This window comes from Ochotona curzoniae, unplaced genomic scaffold (assembly GCF_017591425.1).
Source record: "Ochotona curzoniae isolate NIBS_2020 unplaced genomic scaffold, NIBS_Ocur_1.0 contig_64, whole genome shotgun sequence".
NCBI classification, from domain to species: Eukaryota; Metazoa; Chordata; class Mammalia; order Lagomorpha; family Ochotonidae; genus Ochotona; species Ochotona curzoniae.
The window spans coordinates 33752498-33773095 of record NW_024466502.1 but is presented as its reverse complement, the minus strand read 5'-3'; the positions used below and the strand labels follow the sequence as shown (position 1 = coordinate 33773095).

Genomic DNA, 20598 nt, shown 5'->3' with positions numbered 1-20598 from the left:
GTTCATTCTCTCACTTGATTTGCAGTAGGTATTACTCCATAGCATTGTTAAAAATGCATAAATTACAATGTCAGAGCATCTATCTTACTGATTTCATTGTGTACTAAAATTACAAATGAAGTAGAAAGTGCTCAGTTTTGATGTCTAAATATAAGCACTACAACTTTGACACTTGGTCACTCTAACTTTCTCCTGTAGCTTTTTGCAACTACATGATATGCGAAAAGAACTTGCACTTCAAAGTTTGATATTACATGGACAATGTATCCATACTATGTAGCCTCTTTTTTGTTTTCTTTGAAAAATGGATATAAGAACATATAACTAACTTCATAGAGGTATTCTAAGAAACACAGACTGTTCAGTAAACATTTAGTTGGAACATTGAAATGCCATATATATATTCACATACATACACATACTTAGTATAATGTTGGCTCCATTTCTGAATTCTTCTCTTTAACGTTATTGTTCACCTGCTGAAGTTGCTGTTGATTGCTGCAGCAGCAGCAGCAGGTACTGATTGAAACTTACAAATCAGAGCTTGGGTATCCATTCCAAATTACTTCTGGACAAAAACCCAAACAAACAACTTTACACCATCATCATCTTCAAAATAATTCCTTTTCCTTCCCGCTTTTTTTTTTGTTGTTGTTTAATGTTCTGTTTGAATGCAACTAATATGAGGAAGTTCTATGCTAAGACTATAAAATATAGCTAAGTATAAAAATCCACAAATCTTTTGAAAGTAAATTAGTTTCTATCACAAAATAAAAGAACTATACTCCGTTAAGCTGTTACTATTGGCTGCACAAGTATAGAGTTTCATGTTTTTCTGTATGCCAATCATTTTCCCTCCAAACTTTTGGATTCCTATGGTTTGTAACAGCCTTTATAAGTTAGCAACTTTGGTTTTAGCTCTGGCTTTTCAGCCGGCCCTGCTATCAATGAAGTTGCTGCTTGGTGTTGACAAGATTTTTTTAACCAGAACTTGGCCTTTGCATATATTGCTGCTAAACCCTTGACAGACTTTTCTTCCTTACTTCAGTGCAGATAAAGACTATCCTGCCCTTATTCAGTGATATTAAAACTGAATAATTGGATTATGGTATCATATATTTTGTACTTTGAAGAAAGGTATTTGTAAATTATTAGAATACTATGAACTGCCCTAGACTTTTTGGTTTCTCATTGAACCTTAAGTAGTAATCCTCAGTTTTGAAAATTGTTATACAATATAAGTGTCTTTCCTGATAGCCACTGACCCTTCCTTCTGTTGCAGAGAATCTATTTGCTATACTTTTTAATACACAAATGAGTGGGAGTATACGAATAGAAAAAGGAGTTTAAGATTGTGTACTTAAAAGTGTAAGTTTCATGTGAGTTTCAAATTTAAAAAGTTGATTGTTTTAATATTTTTTTGGAATGATACATATTAAGTATTTCAAAATCCAAGATAATTTTGAAGAGACTTCATGTTTTCCTAACTTGTTCTTGTTATCGTTACAGCTATAGCTATATTGGTAAAGGGAAATACTCGCACAGGAGTACACTTAGTGTGGTCAGATGTTTGTTATGTTCTTCTTTTGGATAAAATGATTAGCAAATGACTGCAAAGAATGTATAATTAGTTCCCCCAATCTCTTTTTGAGCCTCTTGGATATTTTGATTATGGAATTAGAGGTGATTCACAACTCTCAGTAAATATAACGGCCATCATAACAAAATGAATTTAATTGTATTAAAGCATATAATAACTGATTTTCCTTTACCTAAGTTAATGAAAATAAATTTGTCTGCTTTATTTCTCAAGAAAATGTGATACCACCAGTTTCATCCCCTTAGGCCATCTATCAGAATGGATTGAGAACATTTTGTAAACTTGGAAAGAAAACACTTTTGTTTTAGTTTTTGTTTTTTTAGAGAACACTTTTAAAAAGAAATACTCATCTATTGAATATTATGAAATGTATAAATTTAAGTGTATTGAGAAATACATATTTAGATAATAGGAAGGTGACAAATAACCAACGTAGGCCCTAACTGACTGTGATAATGCAGATGGCAGAGAATGTGAAGAATAGAGTTCCTTCTGTTAAAAACATCGTTACTGGTGTAACATTTGCTATATACCAGGCACCATATTAGTCTTGGTGTCCAGTTGCTGATTTAGAATCTGCATACACCTTGTTTGATATTACTACCACCATTTTATACACAAGGAAAACTTCAAATACCAATTCAAAGCCATTTGGTAACTTGTCTAAAATATGAGCTGTAAATTACAGAGCTGATATTTAGGTTTAAGACTTGGTGACACCATCGAATATGATTGTAGACTTTTCTTGTAAATGTGAATGAGGGATACCAACCTACATGAAGAGTTTTGCAGATTTAATGAAGAACATTTGGCATATATAAGAACATTTGGCATAGCAATAAGTTTGTGCTTCGTATGTGATAAATTGTTTTGGTAACTTGTCATTCTTAGTTCTCACAAATTTAAAGTAGATAACCAAAGATATATTTATGGTGAAGATACCAGCTAATACTTCTCAGCATGCTGGAAGTCATTTTTCATAGGGTAGGGAAAAACAGCTTTCTCCTTCTAACCTACTAATCCTATTATTGAATGAGTGTAATCTTAATACGGAGACTCTTATATAATTAGCTAGCATTTATCTAGTTTAAAGATTAAGCTGAATTTAACTGCTACATTTTAGATTGTAGTCCACTACCTTCTACTTCCTGTGAAGAAAAAAAAGGCTAACATATAATCACTACAACTTGGTCAGCAATACTTCATAAAATATTGTATAATTATGAGAATCTACCATTTATGTTCATATGTTGTTTTCACCCTTATTTAAAACAAAAAAGCTTCCCTAAGAAACAAAAATAATAGTAACAACAGAATGGATTATATGAAGTTATTAGTTTCATTTTATACTTTTATATTTGAACCTATATAGAGATAAAAGAATGCCAAGTAGCAAGAAAATCCTTTTCATTTTGTCAAAGCAGTATCTTTCATGCACTGCAGACTTCAACTGTACTACAATATAAAATTTTGTATTCAAATTGGCAAATAATCCCCTGTAAATGTATAATAAAATATACATGACTGTGGGTTGTAAGGATTCCTCTTGATGGCAAGCACCATATGAATGAACGGTGGTTGAACAATTGGAAAAAAAAGAAGCATTAAAACAAGAATAGTTGCCTAACAGTTATATATTACCATGTAATAGAATATTATAATGAGAAATATATGTAGTATTTTTATGCCAGGCAGACTGTTATCTGGAATATCATTCTGAGTGTTAGGCTATGTAGAAAGTAATATGTATAAAGAAAATATATATGATCAATATGATAGAGATTCTGAAAATAATGGTATCTGACAAATGATTCTAATCAATGGAATAGGAACAGGTGTAATACTTAAAGCCTTTCATATGGCAAAAGGGTGTAATACTTGTCTTAAAACCTTTCGTATGGCAAAAGAAAGAGATTTAACTAGAAAATATGTGTTTAGCAGTTCAAAAAATGCAGATTTACACTTTGTAGTAAAGGATGCAAGGCAACGCTATTGACAACCTGATGAAATTTGACCCCTTTTTGCCAGGATCATTTAGTTAAAGGAGTGCTAAGCACAAGTTTATGTGTGATGTAGTGGATGGATTTCCAGTTACAGAGATGATCTGATCACTGCTGGGGCACGTTGCATTTCTAAAACTATAGTCTTGTTAGCTACCCTGATAATTGATAATGATTTTAAAACATTTTCCTTCTGTTTCACCGAAAAGAGTAATTTGTGTGTGTGTGTGTGCAGGCATTCTTCTTACTGGTTGGTGAACTTGAATTTAGAGCTAAATGCAAAAATGGTGTTTGTTACATTGGAGCTTTACCTGCTTTAAGATTTCAGTTTTTTATTCTTTTTCTGTTTTACATTGTTTAACTCTCAGAAAAGAAGGAAAATTGTCAGCAAATTATTTAATTTTATTAGTTGATATTATGTTTTTTTCCTTGTAATTGTATATTTTATATAACATATGCCTTTTCACTGTTACTCTGCTTACTTTTTCAAATCAGATATCTGCCAGTATTTGAGGTTTGACAAGAAGCTTTTTTTCCCAACTCAGTTTCTTAAATCTGTATTAATTGCCACTGGCATAACCTATCTTTGCATCTCAGGTAGTCAGTTACATCAGACGGATTGGACTGACTCTCAGATAAAAAACAGTGTGGTATAATGATTTAGTCTTTCCTGCCAGAGAACTAATTCATTTTGGTTGCATTAGCCTATCAATTTAAGATATAAAAATGATATATAAAAGAAAAATGGTTAGCCACTTTTAGTTAGTGTTCATTTGTCCTTACCATAAGTCACTCTAAAACATATTTGATTAGTTTGACATTTTAACACGTATTTCCTCAGTTTGCATATTTGGGGAAACCATTGTTATTGCAAAGATAAATTATAGGAATTGATGTGAAAACAGGGATAGATGAACATACATATTTTCCATTATGATCATCATCATTGCCATACTTCTACTTTTTATGTACTGTTTCTAACAGGTTTCTTTGTTGCTAAACTTGCTAAAATCTTATGAGCATGGAATAAAGGGGAGAAGTTGAAAAAAATCATATTGATTTGTATTTAGCTTTTTCTTAAAATATTCAGATTTTATGAGAATAGTATCTTGTAACTTGGATTGATTGTGGTAACTCTCTTGTGCTGATTAACTCTCTTGTGTTTGCCTTTTGTTCGCTTTCTTTAAAAAGTAACAAAAAATAATGGTAATGATAAAATTAACTATGATATGAACTTAAAATTTTCTGCACATCTTAAACATCTGTAGAAATTTAAAAAGAAATCCAAGCAGCCAAAACCTTTTTCTTTTTTGCATTCTTTCTTTTCTGCAAAGATAGTTCATTTTATTTTCTACATGGACCCAAAGCAATTTGAGAAGTACTCTTAAAACAAGCTAAGTTCCTGATTTTCAGAAAAATTTGAGTCTAGATAGTTTAGATGAAGTGGACATCTATATTGTATTGACAGAATTACTCAATTCAGAGAAATAGCCAACATATTACTAGACTTTTATAGGATTATTTTGTAATTCTGGTAAACCTGTGAAGTCATTACTGTTTCATGTATGTGAGAAAACTGAGACAGAAAAGTTGAGTAACATGCCTAGAATGTTTGTGAAATCTAAATCCAAACTCAGATCTGACCATGCTAATGCCATGATACAGTTTCTGTTATGGAAATCTTTGAGCAGGTTGTGGTCTTTTGTAACGGCATTATGCTACCTAGTCTGCTGGAAAGTTTTTGGGATCTATTTAAACTTTAGCTAAAACAGGAAATGAATTTTACAGATGCACATGTTTTTTAAGGGATATACTCGGTTTCTGGGCTTCACTGTAGTGTTGTAACAAAGGTGATGACCAATAAATGATATTCAGTTTGGGGGCTGAAGTTTACCTATGTAAAATAAAATAAATGTTGCACAAGCTCACTTACATGGAAGCAGATTAGGATGATGATTTCCAGAGGCATAGGTTAGGAAGAAATGGGGGAGATGTTGGCCAAAAGCCAGAGTTTGTGCTGTGTAGGCTGAGTGCATTCTGGAGACTGAATGTCCGCATCATGACTAGTTAACAACATTGTGTTCTGTATTTAGTATTCTTTGTGAAACACAAAAAGTAACTAAGTTGATGGATATGTGAATTAGCTTAATTGTGGCCCATTTACAATTATATATACATTATACATAACAAAAAAGTTGTATACATTAAATATGTGTGATTCCCATGTCAATTATACTTCAATGAAATTGAGAAAAAAGTAAAATTAGCAATGAGAAAAATCTGAGCAAGTTCAAGAATTAGGGGAAACCATTTGAATCAAAAGGTGGAAAAAAGTACACTGTAATGTATTATAAAGAACTTCAGGTTGTACTGTGTGTCTTTTCTAATGCATGGATATTTATAATAACTTTTAATTATTCTGATCCTTGTTTCTAATCTATAAAATGTTGAGATTAAAATTCAAAGCATTTTTATCAGAATTAAATGAGAGTACATGCAAAATGCCAGACACACAGTAAAATAATTTTCCTTTTTTATTTCTTAAGTTCAAAGTAACTTCAAATGTGTTTTTAAGTGACAAAGGTTCCATAACTTTTTATCATTTGGAATTTTTTAAGGATAATGTCCTCTAATCTTTTTTTCTTGGTATTGTATTTTCCTACTTAAAATATGAATGCAACCTTTGATGGTCAGTTTAATTTTCACTAATGCCTAGGTTGCCAAAAATAACTAATTATTTTGTACTAAAGCATAGAATGTTTTTTGGTGCTAGAGGAAGAACATTGGTTAATGGTTCTGTGTTTGCTTCGACATTCATTTAAAACTTCCATTTTATTGTGTGATTTTTATTTGTCGTGTTAGAATTAGTTATCAAGATTGTGCCCTAATGGGCACACCATAGAGTAAAATCTTTGAGCTAGGCATTCAGATAATTTCATGATATCTTATGCAATAACGAATGAATTTCATTTAATACAACTTTAGAAAATAGTCTCTCTCTTTTTAAAGATTTTATTTATTTGAAAGGAAGAGTCAGAGATCAGGGAGAGAGATTTTCCATCCACTGTTTTACCCCCACCGAAGTGACAGGCACTTCACTGAGGTCTCCTACATGGGAGTGGGACCCAAACACTGGGGCCGCCATCTGCTGCTTTTCCTAGGCCATTAGCAAAAGACTAGATTGAAAGTGGAGCAGCCAGGATATAAAACCAAAATCCAATTAGAATACAAATGTCATAGGCAGTGAATTATTGGCCCCAGTAATTACAGTCTTTGAGAAATTAGAAACACATTGAAATGTCCCACAGTCCTTCTGAAACTCTGTATGATATAGAATTGAAAACATTCAGCCATACATGTTGGAATGATTATTTAATTATTAGATTTTTATATATGTTTTTCCTTTTGTTTTAAATTCGTATTTTTTCTTTTATAGCATAAAATGTATTGGTATAAATAAAGTATTGTCAAAGCTACATAAAAAGAAGCAATTGTACAACTAACTGCCTTGGGAAACATGGGGAAGACTGTTTCCCCATATTTTCTTCTGAAATTGGAATTTTATTTTCCTAGAGCTTTAAAGTTAAGATAAAGTATATATTATAAAATATACTGCGTTTGATTATATTTCATAAAACTTCCTCTTGTTAATAAAACCTCTGGGGATTTTTTTCCTAAGTATATAAGTATATAAGGTGAGTTTATATAATCAAATTAAGACTTTGGTTGGACTACAGATTTGTGTGTGTGTGATTGAAAGCCAATGGGAAAGGTCTCTGAGGTCTGCATTGCAGTGTCTTGAACAACTCACTTCTTATAATAATCAGGGACTTCCCCCACTTACTCTAGTGGATAGCAGAGGGTGAGCTACATTTGAGTTTTGACTTTTGTACTTCACACATTACAAGTTGAGAGGCATTGAAGAAAAAAAAAAAAGCAAGCTCACACATGTGTAGAAACTTCCGTTTTAATTGAAACCTATTTATTTTATATTGTGATTCTACATTAAATTCCACTAAAGTGCTGTATCCCCTCTCCCCTCAGTAAATAATAATAAAATTCAAATGTGCTGTGTGAGAACCTCTTATTACTCTCCCAGTTGTTAAATGTTTGGTCTACTCCTTGCCCTCCTTGTTCAGAAGCATACTGAAAGGCTGATTCAACTTCTAGTCTAGGTGTGGCTCTTATCTCTGAAGCAAATAATGGCTTCTTAGTAGTTGAACTGACTGCTCTTCACAGAAACCATCTAGTTTACAATCTGTGGTTCTGGGCTACCCTGAGCCCAGTTTATTTTGTGGTAGAGCCATAAATATTGAAGTGGAATGTATTTCTTACAGAAAGATTGCTGATAAACTAAGGTCCAGCATTGATAATGTGACTCTGGTGGGCATTGGGCTAAGCCAGAGTTTCTCAACTTTGTGGGCTGAATGTTCATTGGAAAATGTATAGTCACATTGCTGACTCTACTCAGTAGATGCACTAACAGCTCCTCCTACTAACATCCACCCTGGAATTACCTAATGCTCAGCTCGGTGGAAACAATGGTTCCTCCTTGAGAACCAGGGATCTAACTCAACTCTAAAGGATGCTGGCTTATATACTATGCTGTTTGTGACCTTAATGTTTGTGAAATGGATAGGCTGACTTGTAGTTTATGTCTTCAATAAGAATGCTCAGGGTTCTGATTAACCTGTTTACAGGTATACTTTTATGTCACAGCCCAGATATAAGTGGGGAATGTGTAGTTTGTGTTTTGATTTTAAATAAAATATGTACTATTTATAGATGAAGATGATAATGCAAAAAAGATATGATTTATCAAATGTATTAATAAGTTATGTATCCACCATCTTAGAGTACCAGTGTGCAGTGAGGAACACTTGCAGAGTAAGGCCAGAAAGCTATGAACAGCTTCTAGCTCAAGTTTGTGAAGGTTGTCCATCTTTGCTGCCACAGCCTTACCTGAGTTGCAAGTTTGAAGTGGCAGACTGCTGAAACTGGACATTTTAAGCAAATTGCTAGGGTAATTTTGCTAACCTCTTAAATTTTGCAATTACTACTCTAAGTACTAATAACAGAAGCCCAAGTGTCAGTTACAAAACCTCTTGATATTCCTCTTCTGATGCTGTTGAGGAAGGTTTTCAACTTCATTTTGCCACAAGTCACATTGAGATGGGGGGAGGAATTATGTCCTAACTACAGGTTTACTAAGAATTCAGCTTCCAAATTCCATCCCTCTAAAGTCCCAGTCAGCTGTGAGCAATAGCAGATCATTCCTCCAGTCATTTAGGAACCTGGGAAAGGATTCTGTTCAGAGTTCTGATGCTGATGGTCCCTCATTGGAAATTACTTCAGTTAATCCTGGTTGGAAGAATAATCTAGAGAGGCCTAACATGTTCTTTTCATGGCTATTGATCAGAACAACTATAGGCCCCCATTGGGTGTGCCTTGAGAGCACATGGTATCTCACTCCTTCTGTATATATGTATTTTGATTCAAAATGCATCTCACTCATAATTGGTGCCACAATGACTTGCATTTTTGTGGACTTTTTTTCATTAAGGAGAATAAATAATTAAATCTGGCATGAGAAGTACTCTCTTTGAATACTGGTTTAGCATTTTTAAAAATGTTAAACTTATTCATTTTATAGAGGGAACAAATTTCAAGTATTTCATATACTCAATTTTAAGGACATAGTAATACTTCCTGTTATACCCTGCCTCCTTCCTTGCTGCCTCTTTCGTCCACCCTTCTCCCTCTTTCCATTTGTGTTTTATACAGTGACATACTTTCAACTTACTTTATTATCACAAGCTTAACTCACCATTAAATAAAGAATTCAACAAGTAGTAAATAGAAAAAACATTCTTCTCATAAGTATAGACCAGAGCTATAAGCAATAATCAAATCTCTGTGACAAGCAAAGATTTGTTTACTGGTAATATGATCCTAAAAAGCAAAAACCTAGTTAAAGACATTAGCTCCATCACAAGTCTTTTGAAGAACCTGCTGTGAGGGTCAGAAACAGAATGGCTCTGCACTGGCCCCTCACTCCATTAATTGCTTTGACTTGAGAAAACCCCCGCACCTTTACAGATGGCCTTACAGGATTGTATGCCAGCTCTACTTTAGTGTCATTTTTCAAAACATGTAAAAACTTACGAACTATGAAATTAAAATTATTTCCTTGTGTTCTAAGTTTATTAGTGAGTAGCGAACCTAAAGGATAGGCTAGAAGAAGAACCAGATATTAATTTCAAAGGTAACTCAAATGATTTATTGAATTGAGCTGTTATATGAAATAGGAATGCTTGTTGGTAACAGGATTGGCCCTCAAATGCTTTGCTTAGGGATTGAGATGTTTTAAAGGCACACAGTGTACCTTTAGCAATAACTGAAAACCAAATTGTCAGTATCATTCTGATTTTGTTTTACTTTTACCTTGTGTAGAAACTTTGCAAAGATGTCAAATTAAGTGAAATAAGTGAAATAAATTTCATGGTTGGTCATCTCTGTCAAACTATTTAATTGGCTCTGGATAGTGTAGTCTGTGAGTGTTGTAAACAGAGAAGAGACAGCAGTTCAAGCAGCAGTGTCATTTCTTTGTATAAATCCATTTCACTCAGTATCTTACTTCTACTGGTATATTTTATTGGTAAGTTACAGATGTTTTGATGTTCTCCAGTCATTTCTGCACCAAGATGAGGAGAAAAATAACATTCCACTCTAATTTCTGAAACAATTTCCCATCTCCCAAAGCGCTAAATATATTCATTCTTACTCTGTTAGCATGGAAAACTTCAAATATTGTCATTTTTCATGAAATTGACAGTTCCTTTTCAGTTCTAGCCATGATATTTGATAATTACCATTCAGAACAGTGGCCAGAATAATAACTCTCTCTTTTCCTGAATACTTAAAAATTTTTCTTTTTTGCATTTTGACTGCCTCACTAAATTACAGACATAATGTCTGATGCTTTCAACCATTTTAAGATTGACTGTTAATAAACGGAGTTTGGGGGAAGAAGAGCTCATCTGGAAATTGTGTATAAAACTGACTACTGAATTATGCCAGTAGTATTGTCAAATTTCCACTCCCATATTTCAATCATAATAATCCTTTGAGGAAAACCATTAGTTTTCGGCTACTTGTTTGTTGTGTTTTACACAGTGACACTTAAAGACATAAACTAGCAATATTTGAATTTAAAGCTCAAATTCATCTTAAAAGTTTTAATGCAAAATCATAAAATTTTTCTGGTCTTCATTGTCCCTAGATCAGAGTAAAATAATGGTTCTTTCTTAATATTATACAGGATATCTAATAAAATAATAGTTGTGTCATTCCAATTATTAAGTATCATTGCTAAGAAATAGGATTTGACCTAACAGTCTTAACATCTTTGTTTCCATCAGGTAAAATTGAACAGTTTTATCTATAAAATTTAAAGAATAAAATTATTTCCTGTTATGTACAGCATTAAAGAAAAACAATCTTTGGGAAAAAAGATTCATACATAAAAAGAAGATGAAGAAAAATATGATAAATATCCAGAATCATGCAAAATATGGTGCTGTCATAATTCAGTTGGAATTTAAACTTTGTGTTTAGTAAAGAACTTATAAACAAAACAGAGGGCTAATTTTTTGTGTCTTTAATATAGCACATAATTCATAGTCCCATTAATTCACAGCATTAAAATAACAAGGTGGCAGCATTCAGTAAGAAACCAGTGTGGCTTTTGGCTATATTTTGTTGCCTCTAAATCCTCTTTAAATAAAATACTATGATTAACTATACTCTTTCTGCTGTTTAATCTGCTTATCCTAATTTCTCCATGCTGTTGAGTTGTTAGATCTCCCCATCAGTAAGAATGTGGAGAATATAATAGCTTTGACCCTTTTGATCTCTCTATTTTGCATGATGTTTTCTTTATGTGTAAATTGTACCTCCCCATTTCAATTATTTATTTTTCTCCTGTCTCTAAATGTAAGGTTCTTAACAATGTTGGAAACTTCATCAGACGAAGATAGTCTATGGACATTCTCTGGCGCCTCAACCCTTACTATATTTTATCAAAATTCCTTGCTGTGATAGATACTTACAAATATTTCCAGAATCAGCTAGAACATCAGGGACTTCATAAAATATGAAGATTTGATGTGCTGAAGCTATCTCAAGAATTTTCAATATGAAAATTTATTGATATGAGTTAATTTACAGCAACAATGATACAAAAAGAAGAAATATTTAGAATCACAAACATTCTGGAAAATTGTTACTAGAAAGCTGTTTTTTTTTCTGTGTTTTTACAATATTTTGTTAAGCGATTTGATGCGATAATTTTTTGAAAATAGTTTCTTTAAAATCAATATTCATTCTTATAGACTATGGTCTACTATTACCAAGGACCCAAAATACTTTTAACGATGTCCCTGACTTTTTGTTTTTTCCCTTTACCTTACTTCCCTCTGTTGTAACAATTGACAGATGTAGTCCCAGGGCAGCTTTAAAAGGTTTTATTAAAATGAGATCCATAAGCGTAATGTAGAAAACTTGGAGCTATTATGAACATGTTAAATCCCTGCTCTTTGCAAATAGGAGGAAGAAGGCACCTACGACCAAACTCTTGAATTCCGTAGAGGAGGTGACGGCCAGCCAAGACGATCGACTCGGCCAACCCAGCAGTTTTATCAACCTCCAAGGGCTCGGAACTAATATGAGAAGGTAATTATTGTGGTTTCCATATACAGCAAAAACACAACTCATAATAGTGTATTTTAAATGATTCTCTAAATTATATCTAGAAAGTTTTGCGATTATACCACATTTACAAAAGACTTCCACTGAACTTTTTTTCCCCAAAAGTTTTTCTAACCATTTCTTTCTATAGCTGCTGCTTCTACCAGAGGTTAAGGTAATTTTTTATAAAGAAGTAGAAAATAGCCACCTGATTTACTGAGATTTTTTTTATTGCTTAATTTTAATTCTTTCTTATGTTTTATGTAAAATGGCATTTTCTTTTTTTGTAGCATTGTGTTTCAGAGTAGTTTTAAGTTTACAATACAAAAATTATGAGGTAGTAACAGAGGTCCCATGTTTCCCTCACTCTGCTTCCTCTCAGTATTTCATATTAATATGTTTGTCACAAATGTTAAATTTAGTTTCAACATGTAAGAGAAAATATATGGTATTTTTCTTCCTGTGTCTTATTTTACATATTGTGATGTCCTCCATTTCTGTGCATTTTGCTGTAAATGACAGGATTTTTCTTTTTCATAGCTAAATATGTCATTGTGTGTGTATCCTATGTTTTCTTCTGGTCATCTGTTGGTGAACACCTTGGTTGATTACATATATTGGTTATTGTGAACAGTGCTGCTATATACTTATGGAGCAAATGTCTCTTTGATGCAGTGAGTTCATGTTTTGGGCATATGCCCAGTAGTGGGATTATTGAATCATAAGGCGATTCCATTTCTAGATTTAAAGGAATCTCCAGGCCAGCCTTTATGGTTTAGCTGGTAAAGCTGCTGGCTGTGACAAAGGCATCCCGTATGATTCTGATTTGAGTCCTGGCTACTGTATCAACGTAGCTGTCTGCTAAATGACCCAGGAAAACCAGCAGAAGATGACCCAAATGTTTCGGCCCCTGCTACCCACGTGGACGACCTGGATGAAGCTCTTGGCGCCTGGCTTTGGCCTGCCCAACCCTGGTTATTGCAGCCATCTGGGGAGTGAGCCAGCAGATGAATGATTGTCTCTCTCTCTCTTTGTAACTTCAGCTTTCTAATAAATAAGTAAATCTTTAAAAAGATAAAAATAAAGTGTGGCTTATTAAAAGAAAGTTACCATGTATCCTATATCTTCCAAGAACTGAATTAAAACAACATAGTGACTTACTGAAATATGTTTTGGGACCATATGTTACTCATGCAGAAGTTTTCATCTTAGAAAAACACAGAGAAAGTTGCTGTCTGAAAACTTGTCTTCAACAGGAAGAGGCAAAAAAAGTAACAACAATAATAATCAGATAAATTGAGGCATCTTATGTCGGTAAACAAACGCCTGATTTCTTAATATGTTTAGGGAAGGAAATACTTTTACTATCCTTGTTAACATTTTTGTGTATGGTTTTGAACATATTTAAAAATAGTCTTTCCATTTCAACTTTTGATATATTTCACCCTAAAAAGTATTTTGAACTTATATTTTTTTCAGTGTCCTCACGTCTCAAAATTATTGAGAATGGTTTTAGAAATTGTTCTCAATTCCTCACTTCAGCGGCTTTTTGTTTCTAAGGCTGTTACACATTGAACTTCCCTTGTGCTAAGCGACTGCTCAGTTTTTCACAACAGTTTTGGCAACTGAGTGCCTGGATCATGAGTAGTCTGAATTGAGATGTAGTTAAGGGAGACTCATTGAATTTCATACTTAGCTGAAGGAAGAAAAAGGATGAATTATCTCATTAATAATTTTCTGTTGATTTTGTTAAAAATGATCTTTAATATAGTGAATAAAATGTTATTAAAATTATTTTATTTCTACTATTTAAAGTGTGAATAGTGGAATTTTTAAATGAAGTATGTTGCATATGATTTTTTCTGTTGGACAACACTATCTAGGAATATTACATCTCTTTCCTCTCCCTCAAGATCCTTCATTGGTTAAAAAATGGATGTAGGGGATCATTTGGTGAATTAGCCTGTAGATGGAAGACCTCTCTTTTGGTCTGGGTCATTCTCTATAACTTTGCCTTTTAAGTAAACAAATAAATCATAAAATAATTAAGGGGAGGTGTTAGGCCTAGTGATAAAGACATTGATGCCTCATGTCAGAGTGCCTGGGATTTATAACCATCTCTGCTCCTTATTTCAGCATATTGCAAATCAGACCCTGTATGATAGCAGTGGTGGCTCAGATACTTGGGTTTCTGACTGTCAAGTAGGAGATCTGCATTAATTTCCTGTGAGCTCCCAGCATCAGCCTTTGCTAAGCCTGACCATCTCAGGCATTTGGGGGGCGAACAGTGGGTGGAAGCTTGTTTCTTTTTTTTTAATCTCCTGAACCCCTCATGGCTCTACTGTCATTTTTAACCTGTTTTCTAATCTTCAACTTATTACATGGTAGTCTTACAACAGAAACCTCATGATAATTGAGTTTTGAATTGTTGAACAAACCAATGTAACATGTTTTTGTTTTATCATTTACGTGTGTGTGTGTGTGTGTGTGTGTGTGTGTGTGTGTACACTTAATAATACAAAGCTGTCAAGCAAATATTTGTGTCCATCGTGTCATCTTTTGACTTTAGGCTTTTTCCAGTAGCATGCAAGAACTGGTTCTCTAGTTAGTCCCCATGAATTTTAAGCAGAATCAAAATACATGTTAGGATATTCAGTAAATATGATTGTGTAAAATTGAATGTAAACTTTTAAAATAAGCTCAATGTCTTTCTAAAGGTGAATGAAAACTGAGGATTCTCTGTCAACTAGCTTGCTCTGAGTCCTTTTAAATTACTTCAAACAGTTTTTAAAAGAGGACAAAATTCTACACCTGTTAGATATCTCAAGAGCAATGGCTGTCTGAGAGTGAACTGTGGCACTGCAGGTTTCTTTAGGGGTTCCTTTGGGGCTATTGAAGGTAATTGGATCCATCAGAACTAGACACAGAAAGAATGCAGTGAAAAATGAGTGAACGTGCCATGGATGGGAGGGACCCAAGGTCCTCTAGACTCTTCTGTCATTTCTCTCATATGTTATATATTAAGGTTCCATTGAAGATGTCCTTTGATAAATATGTTGGTTAAAGAATTGTAAGTCATAGCCCTAAAGCATGTTGTTTATTCATGCAAACAGTTCCTAGTTAACCAAAACATCACAATTTTAGTAGTTACCTGTGTTTCTTGAGTTTAAACTTTTGTCTTGGCCAAAATCTTGCTTTGGATTGTATTATTGATATGGAAATACATGACTCAGAAATTTTCTATACCTGCCACTCTGAAATTTTCTGTACCTATGTATAAAAAAATACATTTTGAAGGGAAGTTTTATTGTAGTATCATTTGAAAACTTCTTATTAAAAAATACACCCCCAAAAATCAATAATCAAGATACATGTGATCTTGGTTGATGAAAAATGTGGATTATTACATTTTAGTCCAAAAGTATGTGAGGCTATGAATTAGAATGAAATGTCTTTTTGAGATACTGTGTTTGAAAGGAGAATTCAACAATATTATACTTTTTGTTCTTGTCATAGAGTAGATACATTATTTTCTTCACAGAAAAGTGTTTTCTTATTGCTTTCTCTGTCCTAGCTTCTATTAACTTAAACATCTAAAAACAAAAAAGTATACATTATATCCAGTCACTTAATTTCCAGCAGATTTAAACATGAATTCTAATATATGCTGAAATTGTATAAGGTGTTGTTCTCTAAAATCATTTGGTATAATGAGAAGAATTTTACTTCCTTCCTTTGTTTCCTTTAAAAACAATTCTCATTTCATACACAATTTTCTATTTTGGGTACTTTGATAATTATTTAAAAATATAGTAGCTGTTCATTGTTAAATCCATAGGTTTTGATAAGAGTGTTAGGTATGTCATTTGTCTTAAATTTTTCACTTTAATAAAATATTTTTTTCAAGGGCCCCTTCCCCTAAAACCCACTCTCTATCCCCTGAATTTCTCAGTGTGGAGGGGAGAAAATTGTGTGTTCCTTGAGCCTGGTACTAAGAACAAAGTCGGTGACAGACGAGCAGGAGATAGCAGAAAAACTGGTTGACATAAGGTGGCCTCAGAGAGCAATGTGGCAAAATAGCTTGGACCTGTCTGAGAAAAACTGGTGAAAAATCAAATCTGAAACTTAAAGGGGTATAGAGCCCTAGACTCTATAAACTTTTAGTTCCTGAACAGAGCTGTGGTTGTTAGAGACAGCTTGGAAATATGTTCAGATACAGAAGAGAAAAGATACACACAGTACTTTAGTTGGTGAAATGATAAAAACACTAAACATTTGGAGAGGCTTCTGACATGACTGGAGTCCTACAAAATAGGTTCCAATTATTAGGCAAAGCCATGAAAAATAACTTCAAGGCTCATCATTCATGGTAGAACAGAGTCCTCTGCAGATAGACAATGTATAGGCAGAAGGAAATGTAAAAAGAACGAAGTGAACTCTAGAGCTTGTGTTTCTTTATAACTACAGTTCACTGGGTAAGCTTGTGGTTCTTGATGACTACATTACAGTGTGTGGGCAAAAACAGTGCATATTGGAAACAACTATTAGTTGTAAGGAGTTTCAGATGCACAATTTGAATTTGATGTGTTTGCTGTTATAAGCTTCCAGATAAGACAGTAGTATAATCAAGATTAAGTTTAAGAAGTATGACTTGTTGAGCTATCAAGACCACTTAAGTAACAACACCTTTGGAATACTCTCCCCACATTGTGGTCTCTAAGGTGTTGTCAGGAGACCATTCCCCCATTCCTGGGTGCTGATGTGATTTGACAGCAAGAAATGATACTCTTCCCTTACCTCCTCTGCAGATACAGGAGAAATTAAAAGAGAGAGAGAGAGAAACTGAAACATTTGTCCCACTCATTTTCCTCTTTACCTGACCCTTCTAAGTCTAATTGGAAGCCCACATAGACATACATCTCTCTCCATTATGTAAGCAATATTTTTAAAAGCCAATTAAAATTAAATTAAGTGTTGCTGTTGCGTTTCAGATAGTTTACAACATCAAGAGGAAGAGTCTAAGAAGCTACTGCACTAGCTAACTTGGAGAGTGACTGAGCGTTGTTAACTCACTTTGAGCTTCATTTTTTGTTCATTTTTTGGTGAATGGTCTTCATACTTTTACATATTAGTCAGAAATATTGAAATCAGTAGCTAAGCATAGATTGATGTGTTGATTATGATGACTTTGTTTATTTTCAAAGACCAAATTTGTAATACCATTGAAAGATATGTATTTAATTTTTTATTGTTATTTGTTTTCAAATCTGGTCTGATACAAGGTATTTCAAGTGCAAGGCAAATACTTACTAGGTAACAACTGGTCAGAACCCTGTCATGCTAACAGAACAGGAATCATGTAAGGATAATAGTACTCAAAGGTCTTTATTTTCTAAACAGGAGATTGTTTATTTGCAAGACTTATGAGATGTTCATATACAGCCAAGGGAACTCTTCCAATCCCTGTTTATTCACTCTTTTCTGCCTGAAGCTAAATTAGGACAGAAGCAAGGAATCTTTTCCCATTAATATTACCTCTTACTGTTGAAACCACGGAAGTGTTTTCACACAAAGTGGTACATAATGAAAGTGGAGAAGGGGCAGAAGAAGGTGACAGACAAAAATAAATTGATTGTGGACTAACACAGTTCAGCGACTCTCCAAGAGAACGTGGGAATGGATAGAATGAAGATAGACATAGCTTCCTCTATTGTAAATTACTCAATCCAGAAATCTTCAGCTTGCTGGCAGTAACTAACAGTGGTAAATAAGTACTTTAGCAGTTTATGAATGAAGGATTTTTTTTTAATTTGGCCTTTTTCTTTACACATTGCTTTTTTAAAAATTTTACTTCTTTTTATTATTTATATGACATTTCCATAGGCCCTGTGATTTCCCTTATCCACTCCTAAACATATTACTTTTTAATGTTGACAAACTAAATAACTGTGTCCACATTATTATTCTTGATAGCTGCTCATATTTATACATAGAGTTTACATTTATGGATGAGTTTGGCAAAAGTATATCTTGAAAAAGTGTTTTAAAAGTTAACCTGAGGATCCCATTTGATTTTCTTTCTCTTATAAACAGAATCTTTGCGAAGAAAGGAGCCGTTGCCTGACCCATCCCAATCAGCCTGTTGAAGATTTCCATTTCCCTACAAATTAAGGTGCAATCGTGGTGGATATTATTATGTGAAGAAAGAAAAACACAGATTTTAAGGGGAAAAAGACTCAGCCTACACAAGGAGCGGGAAAAAGTACTGAGTATAAATAAAGCAAATAAAAACCTTTTACATATGCTAGGAAGTTTTTCTTCTGCCCTCAATAAAATCATTGCAGCATTATATGCATTGCTTTACTGTTTTATTTGCTCTAGGTTCTTTCTTGTACATCTAGTGTTAAACCCATGCTAAGAGCCTTCTACAAAATAAGTTTTAGTCTACTGAAGCTTTGCGCTATAATTACAGAAATAAACTGACTTTCACAGATTGCCACATTTCTTGCCAAGACAACTCAAAATCAATAGCAGTTGTTAGGTAATAGCTGATAAATATAACTGAAAAGGTTTGTCTATTTTTTTTTTTGCATGTAGTTTTTATAGGACTCAGCTTTTTCCAGTGTAGTTAAATACACTTTTAAAATGCAGGACTACCTCTTATAAAATTTACAGTGTAACTTCCAGGATCCATTTGGTTATAACTAATAGAAAACTCAGGGGACCAGTGTGGCGGCTCAACAGGTTACTCCTCCTCCTGCAAGTGCTGTCATCCCACATGGAGTGCCTGTTCAAGTCCTGGTTGCTCCACTTGTGATGCAGCTCCATGCTGATGGCCTGACATAGCAGCAGTGGATGGCTCAAGTCCCTGAGCCTGTGTGGGAGACCTAGAGGAGGATTCTGGCTTTGAATCAGCTTCATTCCAGCTATTATAGCCATTTGGGGAATGAACCAACTGATGGAAGATCTTTCTCACTCTCTTCTTTCTATAAATCTTCCTTTCCAAAAATAAATAAATCTTGTGATTTTTGTTTGGGTTTTTTGAAAAAAAAAAAAAAAGACTGCCACTAGCTGAAACACTAATAAAGGGAATTACTTACTGACTTTCCTGCCAGAAATGCAGGCGGCTTCAGGATTAATGCAGTCCTTGGTGACTGAACTTTCAGAGATGCGATGAAAGACCCTGATTCTTTGCATCTCTCATTTCTGCTTTCTCTGCGATCAGCTTGTACTGCAAGCTACACCAAGTGAAAACAAGATGGCTTCAAGCAACTTCTGGAACTCTGACTCCAGTAGCATTACTAGAAAAGAAAAGGTTTTATTCCTTAGACCCCACTGACTTGTGTTGAACTGACTTTTCCTTTTAGATTCCAGTAGGTCCAGCAGGATCTGTCAATTATTTGGGGCCTGAGCCAAGTGCCTGAGCCTCAACAGTGAGTTGATCAATGGGACAGATTGAAGACAGGTGGAAGAAATGTATCTTACAAGATCCATACCACAAGAAAAGAGTGCTGCTAAATAGTGACTGTGTTGTACAGTGAACCGATTGAGCTACAAACTCTAAATTTAATACCCAGACACCTGCTTCTGACAGTCTTAGCTTTATGAAGCCAGAAATGAGCAATTAAAAAGAAAAAACAAATGAGAAGAAGCAAGGATGAGGGGGAAGAAAAGACAATACTATGGCCAAAATAATAAGAAAAATACTTTCTTTGAAGGAGAGGGTCTTAGACATTCTCTCGGTAATTATGCATGTAATTCTTGGCTTTCTTTGTTTATTGGTGCACAGTTCATAATAGATGCAGCTAACAGTGTTTTCCCCTTCATTTGTTGTTTTTACCTTCACTGTGCATTGTAATCAACTAAGAATTAATAATGGTTGTGGGCACTGGTATTCTTAAGAAATACATAAATGATTGCAATTGGTGACCTAGACTGAAAGTCCGGAGAAAGGCACATGATAGTTTTGAAGAATTTGACAATTAATTTTAAGGGACAAGCCCAAAGAACTATACTGAGGTTGGAAGCTCTTCAAACAGCACTTACTCTCTGCACTTGCTTGAAGGGGTTAATGATACCCGATACTGCATTAAGCTTATAATATATTATCAGCTGCATTAGTCATTATTATTACTGAACAGTCCCTAACACTAGTTCCATATGGGAATGATTGATCTGTGATTTTACCAGAAAACAAGAAAAGCTTCAAATGAACAGCAGGTGAGGCCACCTTATCTGTACTGCTGATTG

At 34.0% G+C, this 20598-nt stretch overlaps 1 protein-coding gene across 4 annotated transcripts in view; it reads left to right on the top strand.

Annotated features, from left to right (window-relative positions):
• The window catches only part of TDRD3 (tudor domain containing 3), a 128568-nt gene extending 109871 nt beyond the window's left edge, over positions 1–18697 (top strand). For all 4 annotated transcript variants that reach the window (XM_040991314.1, XM_040991318.1, XM_040991317.1 and 1 more), the window contains 2 exons: positions 12208–12333; positions 18442–18697. In XM_040991314.1, the coding sequence (XP_040847248.1) occupies positions 12208–12324 (117 nt within the window). In that variant the 3' untranslated portion in view covers positions 12325–12333; positions 18442–18697. The remainder of the gene's footprint in view (positions 1–12207; positions 12334–18441) is intronic.
• The last annotated feature ends 1901 nt before the right edge of the window (positions 18698–20598 follow it).